The 26,257-nt window shown below is 27.3% G+C and overlaps 1 protein-coding gene across 1 annotated transcript; it reads right to left on the bottom strand.

Annotated features, from left to right (window-relative positions):
• Positions 1–1,087: 1,087 nt before the first annotated feature.
• LOC136076866 (uncharacterized) lies at positions 1,088–15,504 on the bottom strand. Its single transcript, XM_065790498.1, has 4 exons — positions 15,457–15,504; positions 6,111–6,179; positions 5,828–5,905; positions 1,088–1,272 (listed from the first exon to the last, which is right to left on the bottom strand). Exons 2-4 carry the CDS (start codon positions 6,169–6,171, stop codon positions 1,103–1,105), a joined length of 309 nt encoding a protein of 102 aa, XP_065646570.1. The 5' UTR covers positions 6,172–6,179; positions 15,457–15,504; the 3' UTR covers positions 1,088–1,102.
• Between the last annotated feature and the right edge of the window lie 10,753 nt (positions 15,505–26,257).

The following is a 26,257-nucleotide window of genomic DNA, read 5'->3' as shown; positions in this document are numbered from 1 at the left end:
CTTAAGATATTTTATTCATTAATTGTTTCAGCCATACGAAATTTTAAAATAAAAATTACATTTTGATTAAATATTTATAAAAAACTTTTTGTTTTCATTTTGTTTGTACAAACCTCTTTCTATAACTTTTAAAGTTAAAAGAAAAAAATTTTCGAAAATGGAAAATAATAAAAAAGAACTAAAATTTTTTCTACCACCAATATTTTTTGGAAAGAAAAGAAAAAGAACAACTTTAATTAATTTTGTACATTGTTTATATGTCGTGTATTTATGTATATAAAAAATGTTGAATGTATTACTTTTTTGCATTTTCCTCTGTCAATTTATTTGTTGTTGCTTTTTCTATATCTTAATATTTACTTTTGTTTAACTAATCTATGTAATGCGTAATATAAGCTTTAATATTATATGTAGTAGTGTTTGTTTATTTTTTTTTTATTTAAGTTTGCCTTTATTTTCTTTTTTAATATCTTTCTGCGAAAATTTTTTTCTCTCACTCCTTCTACACTTATGTGATTAAAATTTTTGTTTTCTCTTACATTTTTTTCTCGCTCATCTTATCCTCATCCGCACATTCTCTCTTTTTTTTTATTTTGCTTAGCCTTACTCCTTTATATTTTTGTTCTGATTCCAACTTTTTAAATATTATTGTTTCTATTACTTCTTTTTTTATTACTTGTATTAATGTAGTTTACTTTCTTTATTATTTCCTTGTTTTAATATTTTTTTAATTTTATTTGTTTATTTATTAAGGTGTCACTCCATTGACTAGTTTTTAACTATATGAGTGACACTGAACCTAACTTTGTAAATTATAATTAAATTTGTAATTTTTGATTTTATGGCTAAATAAATGGATAGATAATTGACTCGTAATCAAATTTAAAAAATGTCGAACCGATTGTTCTGTTATTATTAACACATTTATTGGCTTTAGTGCCAGTGATTATTAAATTTGTAATTTTTGATTTTATGGTTAAATAAATGGATAGATAATTAACTCGTAATCAAATTTAAAAAATGTCGAACCGATTGACTTGATAATTTTGTCTTTTATAATATGAATGTTTTGTTTCTATGACTATTTTATTATTATGTAATTTTAAACTCTTTTTTTACCTGTTAAAGAACTTGTGATTTCATAAGGAATTTCTCTATTAATCCATAAACTTTTATGCCAGGTGAAAGGAGCCTGCATTTCATCTGGTGAGCTTTGTGGTTTGCTGACATCTCTAAGAATATCGCCATTAAATAACTTTGGACGAACTGAATCTTAAAAATAAAAACAAAAAATCAGTTTTTAAACTTTAAAAATATTTTTTTATACCAAAATAGTCAGAGCATTTCCAAAACATCTAGCATTTTTCAACAGAAATGATTTTGAATGAAAGATTTACGTATGCAAAGGTTTTTATTAGCGGATACTAAAGATGTTATTTTGTTGTTAAAGTTGTTTTGAGACGATTGACACGGTCTTTACAATAAACCATGCATAAATACGGAATGTGATTATGTAAATACTTGATAACGTAATATCTCATATCCTGTAACTCATACCTCATATCCTGTACCTCATACTCTTCTTAAGATTTAACTACTTACCAAGTATTTAAAAACATGCGCTTATCTATCTAACTGGTACAACTAAATATAACTAGTTGTTGAAATGGCAAATTCTTGGTTGAATGACATGTACTTGTTTTGTTTTATTTTATTATTATTTCAATATTTTTGTTTTACAAGTTCAGTTAACAAAATATAAATAACGTAGAAGAACGACAGGAACAAGTAGAAATCTTGTCTTCAAGTCACTATTATTAGCAAAACGTATTTTTTGCAAATTTCTCATTATATAAATTTACAAGTACTCATTATATAAGCAAGTTAATAAATACTACAATAAAAAACGATAAAGTTGCAACAATAGAATATATTCTCTATCTATAGATAAAGTAAAAATATAACAAAATTTTTTTTTATTTAGAAGCAATTGAATTTTAGTTAAATTTTATTTGGTTAAATGACATGAGTAGCTCTTTTTCGCAAGGTTTATAATCGTCACGTGGGTTAATCCTTCCCATGATTTAGAATAATTGCAATCATTTGATATCATGCTCATGGTAAGTTTGTTGCTTAATAAAATTTTTAATGTTATTTCACCAACAAATACACAGAGGGCCAGGTGGTGGACAAAAGTAAAAAAATACATCTTCAAAAATTACATTATTATGTACCATTTCATAACTTAAACATTCAGCTTTTATAAAATAAATATATTTTTGTATAATTATCATGACGTATGCTTCAAAGCTGATAATATTTTTTGTGTTACTAATAAGCACGGAATAGATGTTAATTTTAAAACTTCACTTTTTTTGCATAAATTAATAAAATCAAGTATTATCTTTCAAATGAGTTATTACAACACTACTTTGCATGTAAGTTATGTCGAATAAAATGATTTTAAATGACGACGTATTTGAAGTACTTTTTTTAGTTAAAGTTTCACTCATATACTTTTGCGGTCCAAAGCGGTCCAGTAATTTGAGACTTGAAATACATTGTTCAATATGTATATTATCAATATAAACTTGGTTCCACGGATGTCCTCCTGGTCTCTAATAATGATTTTTATAAATGATGCATCCGATTTTATACGGCGTATAAAACATTATATATATATATATATATATATATATATATATATATATATATATATATATATATATATATATATATATATATATATATATATATATATATATATATATATATATATATATATATATATATATATATATATATATATATATATATTCTAAATGGTTATGTAAAAATTGGGGTCAGCAAGACTAGTGATTAGTGTTCCAAACTTGTTTTAACATTTATACGTCTTTCAATACCTATTTATAAGATTTCGTAAATGAAATTCATATTTTTATATAGTTAAAACATGAAAATATTAGTGTTTCTTCATATATAATACAAGAAAACTTTAACACTTTAATTACATTTGTTGGAGATTACATACAAATAATTTTAGAACACCATCAGAGTGTTTTTATAACATGGTCAATATTATAATTAATGTTTATTTATTTATTTTTTGCATTAGACACCAAAAAAATGTTTGCTAGCTGTTTTTAAATTAAGTCGTTTAATTTGGTTGATTAGGGGAGCGTAATAGGCATGACATTGGCATAAAACCTGTTTATTTGCTCTGTTCTGCAAAAACTTTATAATTTAAAACTTGGGAACATCTTGTTTGTTTATTAATAAAATTAGCATTTTTATGTCTACTTTGAATCAGTGACGTATATATAGGTCCGTCTTGTCTTGCGTCTGTCTGTCTTCAAGCTTGAAAAAAAAATGAAGCAAAACTTAAATGTACGTCACAAATTCTTGTCACAATGTAAATTAAACAAAAATAATCATTCCAATAGGTCATAGATGAAGCAGAATACAATTATTATCGTCAATTAATACGTTAAATAAAGAGAGTACCCAGCTAGCACACTTGCACGTTGGGCCAACGTAATATGTAAATATATCGCGAACGTTGGCCATTTTCTCTGATGCAAATATAATGTTGATCCAATATTAGTTTTATCGTATTTAAATGAAAACCTTAATAACAGCGTGATTAAAAATAGTTTGAAAAATTACATTGGTCCAACGTATGTAAAAACATCGCAAAAGTTGGTTGTTTTTTGATCTAAACTCAACGTTGATCCAATGTTAAGAGATAAACGTTGATTTAATGTATATGGATCAACGTTGACCAGATGTGTATAACCAAAATTAACTTTGAATTATATATATTGAATCAACGCTAACCCATATATATTGGAACAATTTTGGATTTTAGATAGTGGATCAACGTTGTGTTTGTATCGAGAAAAGGCAGATACACAAATATATACTTGTATAATTTATAAGAATTATATTTTATTAAACTATTTTAGTTGATTATAGGAAATATATTTTGCTAATATATTTTTCTCTTTATTATATAACGAAGTATCGAGCCACAAGCAAAACAAACATGAATAATGCCTCTTTAATAAGATGTAGTTTAAGAAGTATAAACAAATGTCATTAGCAATGTTGATTCATCAAAATGGTTGAAATATGTAAATATGTATGTATAATATGAATTTTGTTGTAATAATGTATAATAATAAAATAATGTATATGTATAATGTAATATTAAAATTGTATATGTATAATGTAATATATGTAAAAAATGTATATGTATAATGTAATATAAAAATAATGTATATGTACAATGTAATATAAAAATTATGTATATGTATAATGTAAATATGTATGTATAATATGAAATATGTATGTATAATATGAATTATGTATAATATGAAATATGTATGTATAAATATATATATTAGTTGAAATATGTATATATATATATATATATATATATATTATATAATATTTAATGCGTATATAAATATACAAAAATATAAACCACATAGATTTAATTCCAATAAAAGTTAAATGTAACTTTGTGCAAACGTAAAACATAATGTTGAATTGACTTAAAAAACAATCTTACGCCAACGTAAAACACAACGTTGAATCAACGTAAAATATTACACTCTGCCGACTTCTAATACAACATTGGGCTAACGTTGTTTTTTGGTTGTTAACGACGTCGCATTTTTAACCAAAATGATATAAAAACAACATTGGTCGTATTGGTGATGTTGGGCCAACGCAACGCGCAATATTGTTCTAACGTTTTATCAACGTATGTGCGCAAGCTAGGTAGCATTGTGGCATATATTTCTCAACTTTATTTGAATCTGGTGAATAATAAAACAAAAGTAAATTATAATTGCGAAGTGACGATAAAAAAAATCCTATCAATAGTTATTATAATTATCAATTTTTTATTGTTTCACCAACATAGACTAGCCTAATTCTTTAAATTATGTTATACGTCTTAACAAAGTTTGTAATGTAATGTTTACTCAGACGTTACAAACTTGTTTATATGAAACTGATGGTTAAAAGTAGAAATTTTAATTACATAACTTCACTAAGACTATTATTTAATTAAATATTCACAATAAAATAACACTTTCAGCTTCGTCAAAAAGTTTTTTATTCAATAACATACAGACTATTTATGAAATAAATATAATATGCTAAAACCATTAAAATTAAAAAAGAATTATTAATGAATTAAAAAATATCTGTCAAGCTGTTGGTGGCTGTAGAGAAGAGGGGGAGGAAAGTATTTTGAAAAGCTTTTGGGATTTGGGATTTGGGACCCAGAATTTAAATTTACGCCACTGTTTTCTATACTTAAGGCATTAATTTTCGTGATCATAACTTCACAATTTCGTTGAACTCAATTTTATACAAGTATACAAGTTATACAGTTGAGAAGTCTATGGTACCATGGATTTCTCAACTGTGTAAGCCAAGTGATGCTAAAAAGTAATCCACTCAATAAAGATTTTTGTTAAAAAGCCATGTTATTTCTAGTGTATCAAAAAAAAAATCATAAATATTTTGATCAGATACTACTTTGCGATAAAAACTTGAAAGGTCACGGCTTCCAACTTAAAGAAATTAGAAGTAAAAGTACTAAGGTCCATTTTTAACTTAAAATTTATAAACAATCCTGATTACACCAACTTATTGAATCAAAATACAATGAAGCCAAGAAAAATTTTTTTTAAATTTATAAACTTTCTTCAAGCCAAATTCAAAATTTTTCTACTCTTACATATTTTATACTTTTACAGCACTTACATACTACTATTTTTTGAGTAAAATATGTTGAAATTAAATTTATTACCAAATTGAGTTGAAAAGTTTCCTTTCTTTTCAGGAACCTTAAATTCGTTTTCCGTTTCAATTATCTTCCACATATCAACTAAAAAAATGGTAAAAAGTAAAAAAAGTTTTAAAAAAAGTTAAAAAATTTTATTATCTGAATATTATACTAACGTTAAAAATGTATTTTTACCTAAAAATATGTCATGCTTCAAGACTATATTTTTAAAAGTTATTTCATTAATATATGTCATGCTAAAAGACTAGTCTTAATGATCAATGTTTTTATGACAATTTAAACTTACATGTCATAACAGAAAAGACGCATGATGCCAATATTAAAGTTGATTGGTACAGCAAAAGCATACTTATACCTAGAAGATTAGAAATATTAAATACACGGTTAAAACACTACGCTGTTAAAACACTGCACGGTTAAAACATACTACTTTTAAATTAAATTTTAAACGCCATTTTGTTTTAATATTTTATATTTGTTATATAAATATTATTCATATTTTATCATATATTAAATAAAACTATATATATAGTATACAACAAAATATAAAATAAATAATATTAATATGACATGAATAATCAAAATATTAATAGCGCAAAATATTAATAGCGCAATATTATTAGTGCGCATAGTTACGCCTATTGTTCGTATTGTTAATTACGGTTCTGTATTCTGTAAATTACACTAAATCTTAGTTTTTAAGTAGTCTCTAGACTTTTTCATGCGCGGATATATGTTCCATGCGGTCTCTCGAGTAAGGTCAACAAGCAAATTAGATCTAAGATGTTCTTATTTTCAAGAAGAATTGATGTCAGGGGCGGATCTAGGGGGACGCCTGGTACGTCTGTGGACGTACCCAAAAATATCAGAAATATAATTTTGGTCTGAGAAAAAAAAGGGTAATGCTCAAATAATAAGTTACTAATAAAATATACTGCATTTCAAATTATATATTATATAAATAATATTGCAGTTTTGTTGAATCGGGTTAAAATTATAGTCAGTTTTATTTATAGCGTAACGGGTTCTTGTTTAAAGCGAGTTGTTTAAGCGAGATTTAAAGTTTACATAAAAATAGTTATGAACCAAAAGTCAAAACAATTTTTGATAAATAATATTTGTTGAAAAACATTAATTGACGCTCCCAATTTTATTTCACTATAAAATGAAAATTGTTGTTAATTTTGGATTTAATTTGTTAAAAAAATTATTAATAGAACTCTTTACTTAAAATATATTTTGGGCGTCCCATGTGACATACACCTTAAGTTAAATATTTATTAAAATCTTTTGTTATCAAGAGGTGAAAAAAATTATAATAACAAATACACAACACAATACACCAATGGATGTCCCCAATTTTATATGATTATATAGTGTATCTTTTTTTAAATTTTAGTCTTCGCAATTTATTTTTTATATATATGATTTATTTGATAAAAAAAAATTGTCGGACGTCCTATTAGACACACGCCCTGAAATATATAAATTTTACAAAATTAATAAATGGAATCATAAACTTATAAAATTATCGAATTACCAAATATTCAAAATGTCGCTCGAAATTGAAATCACGAAGCTTAATAACGAAGTCAAAACAGCTATGCTGCAAAATGACAAAATAAAATTAATCTCCTGGAAAAAAAAGTTGGAAGCAAATGTCAGTTCTTTTAAAGATGCCAATATTATTGACTCTTTTAAAGATGAGATACTTAAAAGTTATGAAATCTTTATTTCAAAGAAAAACATAATGGCAATTTTCTTGTTTTAAGGTACTGATATTTTTATTATATTGTTTTGTTATTGATACAATGTATTGATTTTTTTAAGTAATAAATATAAAACTAATAAATATAAAACTTAAAAATACACATAATACATTTAATGAAAATTATTTAATTGTTATATTTTACGTATATCTTAGGTCTCAAACAACTGGAAACTGTCTATACAGTTCTATCTCCTTATGTCTATCTGGGAATAACTGTATAGTTAATGATTTAAGATTATTGACCTCAATTGAACTTTTCCTAAACGCTGATTTTTATTATAACCACCCAACTTTTCAATATGTTTTTAATAATAATCCAAGCTCTTTTTTATGATAACATTCTTCCTTTGTCAGTCTCCCTAAGTTCTTTGGATACAGGAAAAAAATGTAAAGAATTGATAATGATAAAAACTGGTCTTCTTTCCTTTGTATTCTTGCATTGTCAAGTGTTTGCAGCAAAAAAATAGAATGTTTATATCCAGATTTTGGTCTACCAAAGTATAAAATTTTATTTAGCCATACTATTTTACCTCGTATAAATTCATTAAACAATATTTAATCTTTTTATCTCCTTTTTTGTTACGAAGATATTTTAAATTTTTTTTCTCCTTTTCAACACAACCATTATACTCCTTTATTAATGAGAGAGAATTTGAAACGCAAAATTTGCGATGGAATTGGCAAAAAGTTACAGACTAAAATAAATTTCTATGTTGAATCTAAACAACAAGATTGTAAACTTTTGCAAGAAAAAATAAAAAATAAATCTATGCTAGTTTCTAGTCAATCATCTACATCTTTATCCAATTTTAGTAAAATTACTTTTTGTGAACCATTTTCTTTACCCTCCAATAATTACGATATTGGTTATTTGGTTTCTAACTATACTAGTTATTCAAATGTTGTAAAAACCTTAAATAATTCTGAACTTCAAAATTTAGTTCAATCTGTTTTTGTTCCTAGTAAGAAATTTATTTTTCCTAAAAATAACAATGGACGAAGTTTTCAATTTATATGGATAGAAAAATTTCCATGGCTTACATACTCGAATATATTTGATGGAGCTTTCTGTTTACCATGTGTACTTTTTGGGCACAATTTTCCATCTGAATGTAGTTTAGCTGAAAGATTATTTAGTAAGCCTTATGATCGCTGGAATGATGCTTCTCGTTACTTTCAGAAACATGTGTTTGGCAAAAACAATAAGTCTGTCTGCAGAAATAAAGATTTACATGTAAAAACTGTTCAAGTTTTATTTTCATTATCATCGATTTGATCTTGTAAAACAGAATCAATAGACATTATATCTCAAAAAATAGTTCAATCACAGATTTCCAAAAATTGACAGTTATTGCAACCTATTATTAAAACAATTATTCTTTGTGGGCGTCTTGGGCTTTCTTTACGTGGGCATAGAGACGACTCTAAGTTTCATCCTGTTTATCAGCAAGGTTGAAAAGAATGAAGATGGGTTTGCAATTTTTTTTTTAGCTAACTGGAATACTAGAATGTGACACTAAATATATTTTTATATAACTCCATATTGATTGTTTTTTTGTTTTGTTTTTAGGTGCCCTTAGTTGTAACAGTCTTATCACAGAGCGTAGCTGAAGAGGATTTACTAGAAAATTTGTGCCTCCTTCTTTACCAAAGCTTTCTTTGAACCAGGGATATCTTGCTTCTGAAACATGCAGCTATTACATCACGGCTGTTTATTAAAATATTATAATATCTAATGTAAAGAATTTTTTAAATAACAAATATATAAATTTGAAACAGTAATGTGTAATCGTATAACTTTATAATGGGGTATCAGCCAGGATCCAGGGGGGATGGGCCCCCTACACCATAATCTTAAAGTCCTAATTAGAATTAGAGGACCTTTTTTTTGGACGTACCCAAATAATTTTCTGCATCCGCCCCTGGATGTTGTTCATTGTTTAAAATAAAAATTTAAATAATTGTTTATTTGTTGTAGGTTGTTTTTATTTTTTTAATTTTTATAGCCTGTTTTCATTTTTTAGAAGAAGTTAGAATTAAAATGACTGGTAAAATAGTTTTTTGAGTACAATGTTTCTTTTTTAGTAAACTGTTTCAGTTTTGTCGTTAGTCTTTTTAGAACATTTTAAGCAAGTATTGTTTCATTTTTTAGAAGAAGTTAAGAGGAGCTGATGGCTTTTTTAGTAAGTTCAATTCATTTTCTTATTTATAGATAAACATTATTTTTTGTAGAAAGAATAATGAGAATAAAATTTTATTTATGTATTTAATATGAAAAGTTAAATAAAGTAAGACTGTTGTTTGTGGTCATGTAAGTTTATATACATAAGTTTGCGTTTATTTCAATCTATTTTATATTTCTCTATATCTATATGTAATATTTTATATTCTTAGGAAAAATAATAAGGATAGAAAAGTTAATAAAAATTCTTCTGGAATTTGTCAAAAGAATGTTGTGTTACGTTTTATTTTAAGGTATCTGAATATTTATTTATTAGAAATTTTTAATTTTGTTCTTAAATGGTTTCAATTTTTTCATTACAATGATGTGAATTGTAGTCTGCATTCTTTGTTATATTAAAAATAATTGATGCTAATAAATGTTGTTTTATAGTTGTTAAAGGTTTGCGTATATGTTTAGATTATGATCAAAGTTAAAAAGTTTTTGATAAATACATGAATGCGGTGTGGTATACATAAATGTGTTTAAATATGTTTATAAGGTATATATTTAACCTTTAACATATTTAAACACATTTATTGTGTTTATAGTTGGTACATATGTGGTAATCCTTCAGTTAAGCGGCATAAAATAAAATTAATATTTTGCTTTTAAAATGTTTCAGACGTTTTAGAAACAATGCAAGAAAACAAAATAATAATTTTATTTTACGCCGCTTAACTGAAGGATTACCACATGTTTATATTATGTTGTTTCCATGTTTTCAAAGTGCTACGACTTGGTAAACGTGTAGAGCAAGATTTGTCGACCTTGCCAGCCAAGTGATGTACTTATAACAGAGAGTTACACAGCAGTGTTTAGTGTCAACCTGTTACTGCTTTAGGTCTGGGTGTTTTCAAGCCTTTATTATTAATTATCTAAAAATACATAATAATGTATTTTAATAACACTTTGCATAATATTGTTTCTTATGTTCTGTTATATATAAAAGTTATGTTATATGCATATTATATTAACTTATGATGTATGCTATTGTGTGTTGTTGCTGTGATGTTATTTTTTTGTTATCTTTTGAGTTGATAGACATTTGGCTTACCTTCATTTGATGTCTTATGTTAAAAATGATAAATAGGTAATTTTATTATTAAAAATCACTGCCTTAAATCATTCATTAAAAGCCTAGACAAATTATTTTGTCATATATGCAATTTATTTTATCTCAATTTGTTTTTTTGTCTTTAACACTGTTTATTATATGATTTTGCTATAATAATTTGGAATTATGATGTACCAGCATATATTATTTTCTAAAAGCTAACATGAAATAATATTTAACAACTACTACTCTGATAAATCATAACAGTTATTCTTTATAAGGTACATTAACTTTCATTTTTTGTATGTAATGTTTTTCTTATTTATTTACTTATTCACTAGATATTTTATTTTAGATTTATTAGATTATGTATTTATGTTGTACATAATACATAATCTGATAAATCTAAAGTTAAGTTAATTTTTTTTCAAACATCTCCTAGCTGATATATATATATTTTTAAAGTCATAAGAATATTGTATTGTATACGTAATCTTAGGCCAAATCAAGATGTTCCGCCGACATATTGTCAACTATACATCTATGAAGCACTTTCAGCAGTAAATTTTAGAATGCGACAATGATCATTGCTTAAATGGTTAAATGTTTTGATTGCAAAATTTTATTAGTGAAGAGAACCCAATTTCTCCTGCATTTAAAAACAAAGCTGAAGTGGAAGATGAAGAAATTTGCCGAACAGCTATAGAAGGTTGCTCAGTCTCTATTATAAAAATGACTTTACTTGAAGGGCCAGATAGACGTTGCTATAATCTCCTTTCACATGATGTTGCAGTTGTATTTGTTGGCAAAGATGGTGCTCCACCTGCTTCCAGGGAAGTTGTTATTTACCGAAAAGGTCATCCTCTTAAAAATATATCAAGTATGTCTACCAACTTAGATCCTATGGTTTATTCTTTATTTTTTCTAAGGGGTGATGCTGGTTGGCATTATCAATTGGTTCACAACCCTGAATGTGCTACATTGGTTAGAAATCATGCTACATTATCTCAGTATTACAATTATAGACTTTTAATTAGACAATTAATCTTAACAGAGAAGCAAGCAGTATGATGCCTTACACAAACATGTAAACAACCTTGGAAATGATCATATTATTAGACCAGGCTGTTTTGTAGTTTTGCCATCAACAATGTAGCAAGTCCTATAGCTTTATTTTATTTTATTTTTTAAAATAAGTTTTAATTAAGAAAATGTTTGTTCCAGGTTTTTTGCTTTTCTGTTTATATTATTGCTTTTCTGTTTATATACTTAAAAAAATATAGTCTTTAATTAGAAAAGATCACAATTTGTAAGATTCTTTTACATTTATTTATTATCCAATTGTAACAATAGTAATACTACTGGTAGTATGTTTAAAGAATACAGTGAAGTTGAAATGGCTATTAATAGGCGAAGAATTTATTTGTGTAAATTCTAATAGGCAAAAATAATTGCTGTCCAAATGAAAGAGATAAAACTAGGCAAAGTGAAATTAGTTATTGCTCAAATGTAAAATATGCTACTCGGCAAGCAGAAAACTTACTTGCCAGAATTCAGTGTCAAGCAGTGTTAATGTTTGTTTATTTGATTTTAAACACTTTAGAACAATACTAAAAATGAATTTTACTAATTATAGTAACAGTTGATAACAGTTTTAAATTAAAATGATTTTAAATTTTTTTATAAATTCAAACATAATTATGTTTTTTTTTTAGTTGCCTTTGTCATCACTTGATTAGTTTGCTTACTGTTGAAACATGGTTTTAATTTTGTAAATTTAATGATATGAAATTTACTCTATTAGTCATTAGTCAACAGTTAGAGAGAAGCTGGAACTTCAAATAATAAAGGTAAAAATAGTTTTGTTTACTGGTAACTTAATAAAACCAGTTAATATTATTTATTGCGTGTCTTTTACTTTTTTTAATATGCTGCTTTGGAAACACTTTCTTTCTCTCCCTCTCTCTGTTAGATGAGAGTTAAATTAGAATTAGTACAGGGAGCATCAATTAAACATGTAATTACTGAGCTCTTACGTATTTCTTAATACCATAATTGATAATGACCATGTATATAAAATATTTTACGAGTTGCTTGCTATTTTATGATATAATTATTCAAATTGTTTAACCATAATTGTTCAATATTGAAACAAATAAAATCTTTTTAGTTCAAGTATTTTAGTTGATAAAATATCTTATTAGTTTGTGATTTATTCAGCCGTGTTTTTACGTTAAGTTGTCTAGCCTTTTGATAATCTTTTCTTTTTTAATTATGTTGGAGAGACAGTAATGTCTGTAATGTGTGCGTACAAATATCTTATGCTATGCGCTATTGTTTCTGTGTTTTGTGTTGATAGAGCTGGGCTGTTATAGCTATTTTTTTAATTCTTTATGTTTTTTGTTATATTATTATCTGTTATATTCTACTAACAATAAAATGCAAATGATACTTTTGTTATTACAAATTATAATTATTTATCATTTCTTTTTTTAGGTGTTGGTAGGCTTTACTTGGCTTTTTTTTTATGGTACCTGCGGTGTGTAACAGATTTTAAAAAGAACTTAACGATGTTATTGTAGTATTTTTTTGTCGTTAACTATAAGCAATGATTTAATTACTAATAACCTGTATTACGGGTTGCTTACTGCTAGTATATATAAACCTTGTTGTGGCTATTGGGCCCGAGAGACCTTTCAAAACCTGTTTTAACGGCCCCAAAATCTTAAAAACATTTACATTAGGTATTACTAAAATAAAAAATAAAAAATCTTCTCACATTGGCATAAGGGCCCTAAATTTGCAAAATAGGCCCCCTAAATTTGCAGCTCTCCCCCCAATTGGGGTGTGTGGGGTAGCCTAGCCACGACTCTGTATATATATATACATATATATATATATATATATATATATATATATATATATATTATATATATTATATATATTATATATATATATATATATATATATATATATATATATATATATATATATATATATACATATGTATATATATATACAACATTCATACATACATATACAAATATATACATATGTATAATATTATATGAATATGAAGAGAATAAAATGAAATAGTTAAAAGATTTAATTGACTTTCTGAAAGAATTATTTTTCCAATTTCTGAATTTAAAATATACAAAGCAAATCAAAAATTCTTTTTAGTTTTTTAAAAAACTTTATTGGATCAAAAAAGAAAACTATTTTATACTACCCTTACTTTTTCTTCGGGTAACTGTCGTTATATAACCATTTCCCAATGAGAATCTGGTGTTAACACAGCATAATTTACAATTTTACACAACACTGATGTATTTTTACTTTATTCTTTTTGTATTTTGCGCCCCTCTCCTCTTATGATATTTATTTTTAATTCTTATGATTTATTTTAATTTAATTTCTTTTGATTTATATACTTCATGAAAATATTTTTATAGACAATCGGCATATGCTTCAGAATATTTATACCATTTTTAATTGCAATTTTTTTTTTTCGGAATTTTGCTAACTTGTGTCTTTGTTTTTACGTTTTAGTTTCCATATTCCAGATATTTTTCACAGATCATACACTGTAGTTAAATATTTTCTCTTTCTTAAATCTCTGTTTTTTGTTTTTGAATTAAACTTGGATTTTGTTATTGCAGATTTTTTTTTGAAAAAGCTAATGTTGTTAAAGCTTAAAATTAATTTATTATAATTTAAAAAACACTTTTATTAAATGGCCTAACTTTTAAAAAAAAGGTTTTTTAATTAATTAGACTGCCTGCCGGAGCCAAAACCTTTACCGATGTATGTTTATTCCACTGCGCCTATCCCTATTTAAATCAGTAGATGGGCGTACACTTCAACTTTTAACTAAATCATAAAGTAAACATAAATAATAATTTGTGCATAAGAATTAACCAATTAAAGGTTTTCATCATTTTTGACTCGCCTCCATTCCACTATCACCCTGTAGATGATTCAATAACTATTATTTCTTACTCTTCTCTCTCTCTCTCTCTCTCTCTCTCTCTCTCTCTCTCTCTCTCTCTCTCTCTCTCTCTCTCTCTCTCTCTGTTAGGAGTTTATTTTTTTGAGTTTTTTTACGTCTGATACAAAAGAACTTGGTACTGAGTCAATTTGATAAAAACATTAGATATTTTTCAGGTTAATTTTGAGATCTGGTGACTAGATAGAATAAAAACTATTTTTAATAAAAATTATGTAGAAGTAATTTTATTAAAATAAGTAATTTTAAATTAAGTAATTTAAGTAAATTTACGCTAAATTCATCATCTTAATTAATGGCTTCGTCTGGACATCTGTCTTTACGTTAACTCCGTCTTCTTTACAATTATTTCGACATTTAAAATTGCGTAATAAATAAAGTAACACTTACATCTATAATAGCCTAATTTTCACATCTGATACAAGGAACTTTGTTCTAAGAATTTTTTTTTTTGTTTTTTGTTTTGTTTATTTATTATTATTATTATTTTATAAGGACAAATAATATCGAGTAGTTTAGTTTTTTAAAGAAATAAAAACAACAAATGAATTAAAAGAATATAAAGAAATTTTACCGTTTCGGTTTCTTTTTATAGCAAACAACAAAGTTAAATTTATAACATAAAAATTATCAAATTAAACACAATGAGATTATATTGATTAGTTGACAAAAAGTTTAAAATGTTTCTTACTAGTGTTTATTATGTTATACGATATGTTTTAAAATGAAATATGATACCTTATAATAGATGGCAGTTTGATGAAATATAATACTTTATAATAGATGATTTTGTTTGATGAGATTTAATAGGAACAATCATAATAGTATATCTTATAAAGTATATTAAAATATTAAGTATATTAAACTGATTTTATTTCACTTGAGTTTTATTATAATATAATTCTACGAACAATGAGATCAGTGACTATTCTAATATAATACAATGAGATAAGTGACTACTCTAATATAATACAATGAGATAAATGACGGCAAAAAACTAGCAGTGTCAATGTTTTTTAATGCTACAATGTAAAATTAAAACTTAAAAATGACTATTTTAATTCAATACTGTTGTATTTTAGCTCAATACTCTGCAAACATTCTAAAGCGGAATTTCAATGGATCGATTCTTAATAACATTCAGTGGTCCCCTCAGTTTTGCTCATTTGTTACGTAGTGGACCATTAGTGGCAACCGCCAAAATGAACTAGCCACGCTATCAAATGTGGGAATGTTATTGGCTGACCGCTTATAGCGGATGTCACTAATGATCCAATAACTAACCAATGAGCAAAATTCCAATGAACCACTTAAAATATCTATCCACTGCAAATCCACTACAAGTATATTTGCTAGGCACTGTCATATTTTAATAACACAAAACTTCTATACCATTTACAAAAACAGTTTATAAAAATTTTGTATGGTGAATAAAAACAACACAGAAAACTAGTTAGGAAAGCGAATAAACAAAAATATGTTATTATTATTAAATTAAATATTAGAAATTTTGCAAATTGAAAATAATAAAAACTGAAATTTCATGTTTTATTCATTTTTTTTGGAGCTATTTTAACATTTTCGAGTTACATATACCAACGATATAAATCTTTTTAACATTTTACTTTTCCAGTTACATATACCAACGGTATACATCTGAACATTGACAAGAGGCAACGTTATAATGAGTTGCTGCGTTTAAGCGGGAATACTGGTAAACAAAACAACGAGCAGTTGATAAACAAGTTAAGAAATAAATAAACATTAAAATGATTCAAAGGCAGAAAAGGCATAACACAGTTTCAAAAGCCTAACACAGCTTTTTTTCTGATTCGTTTGACAAACTATATCGTTTTGTGGTTCGATGATCGTTTGACAATCGTTTTGTGGTTCGATGATCGTTTGACAATCGTTTTGTGGTTCGATGACAACTTTGATTATGCTGAATAAAAAAGAAAAAAAATTACAAAACTCGTGATCAGTACTTGAGATACTAAAAAAAAGTTATTTTGAAAAATTTATAGAGAGAATTTATTATAGAGAGCCTAATATCAACGTTTAATAGACCAAACTCTTATTTCTATATAGGGATATCTCCTGAGGATATCTCCGATAAGGTATAGTGACTAAACTAAATGCTAACTTACTTTGTTTATTTTTGTTAGTCGTTGTACATCATGTTATCATAATGGTTCATATAAACTTGCTACAACATAAATTTAGGCCGTCCCTAAGGTTGGCGGCCTCGGCAAACGTAGTTGTGATCCCCCCTTCCCTCCAGTAATAGTCGCATATATAAGCTTTTTGTACTGCCTCCAATACTTTAATACTTACACCACCTTCCAATCTACCATAAGGATAAATATCACTCAGATTTAAGGGCTGTAAGTTAAGGAAATCAAACAGTTCAAAGAGTGCAATTCTAAATGAAAACTTGAATTACTGACAAATAGGTAAATTTATATCCATGTTCTTCAAGATTTTCCTACGGAAATTTTTCAACAATTTTTCTACAGTTGAATTTTTTTGCCTCTTTGTTTTCAATCCAGTATTGCAAGCGACGTCAATCTTTCTTGCGTCATTGGTGTACCTATGTAAATTTTAGTTAACTTCAGCCGGTCATTGTCACTGGAATTGGCAGCAAAATGCGTAATGCTATCCACAGATTAGTAATCTTTTCTGTTGGTGCTTTTGATTATGTTGAGTGAAAAAGGGGTGAACCTAATGGATGAACTGCTAAATTATGCGTGGAGACTAAATAGATTGGAACAAAAAGTTGATATATCAACGAAGACCGCTAAAAAAAATTTGCCGCGCCGCCCCGGCAAGCTGCCATTCATTATTAGAGAGTATTCATTAGAGAGTGAATGAATGCTTTTCACATTCACAAACTCTCAACTATTTACAACGTTGTTTATATTATTGCAGGGTTGAACAAGAAGAATCAGTTAATTCAGATAATTACAAATTTTTTAAATCATATGTTTATTTTTGTGATATTTATACAGATTAGTATAGGCTATAAGTTAGTGAATATCTTTCCATAAACAGTCAGCCTTTATGACTACAGCTAGTCTAAGTTGTGCTTAATAGTTAGTTAGTCTAAGCTCTGCAGTTTATTAATTTAACTGTTATAAGTTGGCATTGCACTATCTGTATAGTACAGGTTGCTAGACAGTGTGAAAAAAGGTGTAATACACAAACATCAACTCGAAAAAGAGGTTCTACTGGATGTTTAGCCATAGAACAAAAAAAAAACACTCAACTGGTATTATTACAGTCTACAGCTAATCCAGAGTTGTTAGTGGGTTAAGAAAATTGAACCTAACCCAACCCACTGCCACATGAACCCAACCCAACCCATGGGTTGACCCACGGAGTGCATGCAAACATGTATAATTATACCGTTAAATTGGCGACATTTTAATACATTCTAGCCTATACAACCATATTAGATACAAATAATATGTTGTTACTCAGTTACTGTCACTATATGTGTTAGTAAGCAAACTAACAAAGAATAGCTTTAACATAAATGAGCACTATATTAGCGAAGATGGTATTCACCGCAGTTGATATGTTGACACCCGTGTGAGCTTCAGTCCCAAAGTGACGAATGGCCAACGCTGCATGTTGTACGCAAAATTGTCGGTCAATCCACGAAGCATGAACATCAAGGTACGCTTTTTTCCTGTAGTCGTCAGTGTACATGTCGAGACACAGTGAAATTGTTCCATCTTCGATAGACTCCTTAATAGCGTCTATTATTCTCTTCTTTATTTCTGCAGCTTGTAGCCGTGTAGCTTGCGTTACAGTTTCATGTTTAACTAGAGCGTCAGTGATGTCAAATTGTCCATACTTGGCGCCAAAGTCAACACATGTTTGAAGCAGTCTCTTAAAACCATCGTGTTCGACAGATCGAAAAGAATGATAACCATCAACACAGAATTCTACTTCTTTTCTTTTCATAAGGTCACAGTCATCTTTTGTCAATTGACACTTTAACGCGAAACATTGACGAATCTGCAGTTGTTTGCTGTCCTTCGTGCCGCATAATTTTGCATGATTTATGAGATTTTTTGTGCCAAAGCAGCTTAGACCATCAGCAGACTTATACGCATACACTTTTTTGCATACGGTACACGCACAGAAATATTTCAATTCAACACTCGATGGCTCTCCATTTCCGGCAACGTCACGCTTTTTAAATATTAAAGTAAACCTATCCCAAATCGCAGATTTTGCAGCCTCGTACGGTTTGAATAAATAATTATTGGGGTAACGTTTCAATTTATTTTCTAATTCATCGGCATTCGCCATCATGCTTAGTTTGAATTATTATGATGCTTTTAATTTAATTTTATGCTGTTTATATAGCCGTACTCAGCGATGAATTTGCTATATGACGTCATTCACGCAGAAAAAAACGCTCTAATCGCTAACTGTAAAAAACTGCTCTTGCGTCATCGAAAGTAATTATGCTTTCGATGACGCAAGAGCAGTTTTTTATTACACTAATTATTATACATTACTTTTTTTTACATTAATACAGCGGCCTGGATATCGATGTGTTGACGTCAATTCGACGGTTGGCTTTAATAAAACTGCGTCATTCGATAGCAAATCCGTTAAATCTTAAGCGCAAATAATGAAATAAACAGAACGGTGAAACGGCGAAAATACAATGAAAATGCAGCTAAGGCGTGGGTTATCAGTGGGTTATACTTCCTCAACCCAACCCAACCCAACCCAACCCATGGGTTAACCCAACCCACTAACAACTCTGAGCTAATCTAAGTAATAACAATTTATGATATTTTTGCAATACAAAATAAAACGTGAATACATCTAGTAACTTGAACTGATTGTTATAATATTTTAGTTTAGCAGTACCAGATCTAGTCATGATTAACTTTGTAATACAGAAATAGCTATATGTATAGATGCCTTTTCAATAATTTATAATTATGATAATATAAATTATTATAGTAATTATCACAATTATACATTTTTTAAATAGGCATACTTTGCTACTTACCTTTTGAGGTTTAGGCTTTTTTGATGGTTTGTACTCTTCTGTTTGTAATGTCAAACAAGGCAATAAAGGCTTTGAAGCAGACTTTCTGTTCTACATAGGTTCCACCACGCAGAACTCGTACATGATAAGAATGGCTAAACTCATGGAACTGGGCTTCCCCTCCACGATGAGTAGGTCTACTCTTCAACACTTTCTTTGTCGTAATAAGAGAAGATAGGAATAAGTCTTGTTCGTTTTTTGAAGGGTAAGCATTGATTGCTTTAATAAGAGCTGCTCTGTCTTGAAGATTTGTTTTTTCAAAGCACTACAAAAATGTGCACTGGCAGTTATTGCCAATTGTGTGATTTGAAAGTCGAGCTTTTTTCGCCTTATCTTTTTTAGAACCTAATGATTTTCTTTTCTTTGGCTTGTCCGCCAGTTGTGGAAAATCAGTTGCATCCGCCATTTCAAAAGGTTTGTTTATAATTTTGTCGATTCTGATTGGTTTAGCGTTGTCACATGCTTTACAGCGAGCAATCGTTCTTCCAGCGGACAGATAAACTTGAAAGCTAAATATCTGTATAATTTGATTGATTTTCTGTTTAAATAGTCAATTATTATATAGTTTAGCTGCAGCTATATATATATATATATATATATATATATATATATATATATATATATATATATATATATATATATATATATATATATATATATATATATATATATATATATATATATATATATATATATATATATATATCCTAGATTTTCGGACCCATAAAATACGGGTCTCTACCAAATCTACCATTTCTATACTTATCTATTTCACACCGATCATTTCTATACTTATTATTTCTTTACTATAATATTTTTTCGTAAAATATCTCATTTTAAAACTGCTTTAAGAGCAAAAAAATTAACATGTGCAACCTTTCAGCATAGCAAGAGCTTATAAGTGATTTTTATTTAGGTTTGTTTTTCTCTTAACCGCATATCATTAATCGCTCAGTGGTTTAGTGCGCTGCCATCAGTGTCGATTAAAGACAAATACAGCAAGATTGAAATTTTTCAATCTAGCTGTATTTATAGCAATATTTTTAACAAAAATTTTATAATAGTATATATCTATAATAATTATAGCTATATTTATAGAGAAAAAATATTACCATAACAAAAAAGATTTCTAATTGTTAAAATAAAAAGAAAAAGTTTTCTCATTTTTATAAATTTAATATATCCGTTGTTCGGTATACTGCCTGCAAACTCAACATATGCTAAAAACGTTTACACTTACAGACGTTTGTATACAATGCTATCGTAATAGCTAAGAAGGTCTTAGACCATTAAAAACTATAGACTATAAAACGCTAAGGGATTGTGCATAAATTACGCAACGCTAAATTTATTTTTAAAAAAGAAGAATGAGATCTTCAGCTTTTTTAGGTGGCGATTTTCATTAAACTTTATGATTTGTTTTGATTTATTATTTAACATACGAATCTGCGAGGGAAAATTTTGATCTTTTTTGCTTTGTTCGTTAGTAAAATTGAGCGTTGAGTAATTTATGGACGGTCCCTTATTTAAAAGTTAAGATTAGGGATCAGCCAAAAAGTATATAAAGCTAAAAAATAATTGTTATCTAACTTCTGCCGTTGTTGCGCACTTGGTTTAGAATGTTTAACGGAAGCGTATTAAAATAGCTGTTTAACTAAATTTTCTTATTGTATCAATATTAAAGAACTTTAACTTTTAATTAGTACTTAGTTTAATAAATTGGTTTAATTTAATTATAAAATTAAAAATTTTATATATGGTCTTATATATAACATAAAACTTTTAAACCCTCTTACTGTTTTAGGTCGTCGCGTGGCAGGTTCGAATCATCAGCTTGCTTTATTTTTTAATTTTTGTTATTTAAAATGCAAAACAAAACAACTTTACAGTTTTATAGATTTTATATTCTACATATAAACATGTTGTATACTCATTTTTTTTGCGCGAACTCAACTTAGTTGGAAAAAAACTTGAAATGTAAAACTAAAATAAAATAAATATCTCAATCATGACACATACACAACAAATATGCCCCGTTTTTGAATTTTTTTTGAATTTTAAGCTTTTTTAAAAATCTTTTCGTTTGTTAAAGTGTATAATATTGTTAGATAAGTTTCTTTATAATTTCTCTAAAACTTTACAAGTATTTTGTATTTAAAAAAATCTAAAAAAAAGCATCAGTGGTTGAAGTAGGACCACGGCTTTTATGCAGAGGCTCAGCGCGCTAACCACTCAACCATGCTGGCTCGTTGGTCTTCGAAATTTTAAAACTATATAAAGATTGTTTTTAACGGAAATAAATGGTGTTAATCAAAAATTAAGAATAGGTCCTTGATTCCCAGCATAGCAAGGATCATTCCTGAAAATTAAACATTGATGTAGCTACAGTAACAGATTTAGAAGATAGTGCATGTGAGGAAGAAAGTTCTATTCAAATCACAATTTTAAATAGTTAAATATTTCTTTTAAAGGTCATTATTTTTTGTTTCTTGAAAATAGTTTAAAAAGTAGAAACATTCTATTTCAAACATTAAACAAGTAAAAAACTAATAGGAATAGTTTCTGAAAATTATTGTTATTAAAAATTTAAAAAAATGAATTATTTAAATTCTGTTCAACAAAGTTTTTCTGAAAAAAATACAACTTAAGAAAATATAGTTCGACTTTCAGTAAATGAACTTCGACTTGCGATTAGTATGCTGAAAACAAATAAGATAGGAGGACTGTATGAAATTAACCATGATGTTGTAAAAGCAGTCTCATATTATAAAGAAACCACTTTTTAAAATTTTTAATCTTTCTCTAAAAGACGGTATTTTTCGTGATCAATTAAAATTAGCAAAAATAATTCCAATATACAAAAGCGGCGATGACTCGATAAAATCTAATTATAGACCAATTTCTAAACAATAAAATTTATTGATATTTCTAAAAGAACGTAAAAAAAACTTAATCAATTGTTGTCTCAGAAACAAAATATCCGTTGTTCAAACCACACCTCTGGGCAGATTTTGCGATATCGGTTAGGAGGGAGGAGGCGTAAACTTCCAATTAAATGCACCCGCGATGCTCTGTTATAAGATCGTAAAGACGTCTTGGGGCACTTAAATAAAATTATAATGAAGAATTTTTAGAGACCCTGTCTGCCTCTGCGGTTACAACTGATAATAGCAACTGAAGAAGTTGAAACAACATTGTAAATTGTTTTATATTGATGCTTCAGTTATCTAGTATTTGTTTTTGTATTCTGTTTTTTATTTATGTTATTTTTTACTAACTATAACTAAAGTGTTTTGTTTTTAAAGTTGCTTCGAGGTGAATAATGTATAACAACAAGCTGTTAATAATTTTCCTAATCTGGACTTCTATTTCGCGCATGCGTATGGGAGATATTAGAATTTATGTGTTTTTTGGACAAAAACGTAACTTTTAAAACATCGCTTCCTTTTTACTTTACAAAGAAAATAGTTAGTCATATGAAAAAATTTATTGTAAAAGTTCCAGTCACAATTGGTTTACTATTTCCAGTCAGACTTTTTTTCAAAGTTGCCGTTTCTCAGGATCTATAGACTGTTTATTGAAAACAAGGCTTTTGGGGTAAGTTGACAAAATTTTTACTGGAGTTGGCTCATAGCATTTACTATGGAAAAAAATATTTATTTTTATAAAATAAATAATTTTTTTTTTTTTGATTTTTAGTTGTATTGAAAAAATTTATTATAACAAAATGATAAAAAAAATTTTTTTAGGTTTTTTTTTTCACAGATATAAAGTGGGCTTTTGTTTTGGCTGTTAAACGGACTAATATTTGGTACCAACTAAAAGTAATATTAAATTTTTGGCCTAAAATTATAACCGAAATTAATAGTAAAAAAATTTCTAATAATTTTGCACTTAATAGTACATTAATAATCATTTTTATAGTTGGCGCAAACTTTTCCCGTGGAGGGGTAAGTTGACGCAATTTTTTTTGAGGGCCCGGTAAGGCCCCAAGAGTTTGTTTTTGTAAATGAATGCAACTTTTATAAGTTACCCAAGTTCATTCTCTTTGAGACAACACTCGTTGTATTAAGGAATTTTTTAAAAACCAAAAATTTACACTTAGTGCTTCCATTGACTTGTCAAAAGCTTTTGACACGATCGATCATAATATTTTGCTTAAAAACTTGAATGTTATGGCATATCAGGAAAAACTCTAAGTTGGTTCAAAGGTTATCTCTCCAACTGAAAACAATTTGTATTTAACAAAGATTCACAACCTCAAAAATTAATGAACATAGCGTATGGTGTCCCACAAGGATCCATACTTGCACCACTTCTTTTTGTTATATATTTAAATGATCTTAAAAAAGCATCCAATTTAGCGACTATGATTTTTGCAGACGACACTAACTAGTTTCAGTCACATGAAAATATAAATATACTTTTTAATAATATGAACAGAGAACTTAAAAAAATTTCTTTTTGGTTCAAAAAAAATAGGCTGAAAATATTGAAAAAAAAAAGATGGATACTTTTCCATCCAAACTATAAAAAACAGATACTGCCTGTAAATATGCCTGATTTTTTTTATAGACAATGTCATCATAAAAAAAGAAAAAGTGACAAAATTTTTATGAGTTTTTATTAAAAAAAATCTGTCTCGGTAATCACACATCAGTAATATTTGTCATAAAGTTGCAAAAAACATTAGAATTCTATACAAATCTAGAGGTATTTTAAACAAAAAGCAATTAACACAATTGTATTACTCTTTTATTCACTGCCATATCAATTATGCAAATATTATATGGGGAAGTACACATAAAACTAAACTTAAATCTCTTTATCGGCATCAGAAACACGCAGCTCGCGTAATAAATTTAAAAATCGTTTTTTGAACTCTGAACCGCTTTATAAAGAAATGGGCGCCTTAAATGTTTATCAACTAAATGTATTTAATGTTTTTTGTTTTATGTATAAATGTAAAGAACTTATGTCTCCAGATGTTTTTGTAAACTATTTAAAGCATTTTAGAAAATCCTTTTTGCAATAATAAACAAGCTCAATTTTGTATATCTTATGTGGACCTTTTCTCTGGAATGAAATAGTACGGCCCAATTTTATTTTTTCAACTAAATTGACCAACTCCTTTTTCAAACAATTTATTTAAAAAATCATTTTTTCAAAAAAAATTTTTTTTTGATTTTTTAAAAAATATTTTCATTTTCTATACTGCATATTAATTCGCTATGTTTATAGCCTATGCTAGTACAATAAAATTGCCATGTCTGGCAATTTTATTGTTATTTAGCTTTTTTTAAGTATTTAACAAAATTTGAAAATGAAGTTTAACACTTTCAGCTGTTTTAAATCATAATTTTTATTTAAACCTATTTATATAACATGGTTTTGCTATACTTTATAAATTTTTTAAAATAATTACCACAAAGCAAGGTCTACTTTATCTAAAGGTGAGCAATTTCAACCAACAAATTAGCTCGATCACTTTTTGTTGTTGAGTTTTATATCTAGAATTCTTACTAGTTCTGAGCTCTGAAAGGACTACACAGATTTTGCAAACAGTTTATTACTTGATTTTGTCAGTAAGGCTGTTAATATAAAAAAAAACGACATGACTTTACTATAAAATTATAGAGTTAAACCCCACACTTATCAATAAAAATTTAATTACTTTTTATTTTTATTTTTTTATTTTTTTATATTAGATAGGTAATAAAAAAATACATTAGATAATAAAAGAATAATTAAAAAATTATCGAAAATATTAAATGTAAAGAAAAAAAAATTGTGCCGTTTCAGGCGACATGCTGATAAAACCGCACACTTGAGAAAACATTGAATTTTTTAGATTTTAACTTTATTTTATCCTTTTTTGCAACACAACTTATATTAAAGAATATATATTAAAGTTTTTACATTTTTTGCAACAAAAAAATTTAGTTCCATCTACATTTTTCTTTCGTAATGTTTCTTTGCATAACCGTTTCAACACGTTGATATCTCGCATTGCAACATTTCGGTGGGTAATTGTACTCTACACTTTTTACAACTTGCAACTTTTAACTGTTTGGCTGCTGGTACTTTGTTCTTCAATATTGTTTTGCTGAGGTTGCTCAGCGTTGTTATGCTTAAGCATATGAGTACTTGGCATAGAGAGTTTACGCTTTGCCTTAAGTTTAGCAACTTTCACGGCTTCCTTTGCTGCTTTTTCTTCATCTTTTTGTTTGAGGAACTCGATCACATTTTCTTCAATAATACATTTTCCGCCAAGTTTTGACATGTTGCACTGCTTTGA

Source organism: Hydra vulgaris, chromosome 02 (assembly GCF_038396675.1).
Source record: "Hydra vulgaris chromosome 02, alternate assembly HydraT2T_AEP".
In the NCBI taxonomy this organism is placed as follows: Eukaryota; Metazoa; Cnidaria; class Hydrozoa; order Anthoathecata; family Hydridae; genus Hydra; species Hydra vulgaris.
This window is presented reverse-complemented; position numbering and strand designations above follow the sequence as displayed.

Bases quoted from the DNA above. Each gene is read 5' to 3' on its own strand.
- LOC136076866 (XM_065790498.1), bottom strand. From the start codon at position 6,171: ATGCTTTTGCTGTACCAATCAACTTTAATATTGGCATCATGCGTCTTT. The intron at 5,906-6,110 runs GTAAGTTTAAAT...CCATTTTTTTAG, and splicing joins CGTCTTTTCTGTTATGACAT to TTGATATGTGGAAGATAATT. The intron at 1,273-5,827 runs GTAATAAATTTA...TTTATTTTTAAG, and splicing joins AAACTTTTCAACTCAATTTG to ATTCAGTTCGTCCAAAGTTA.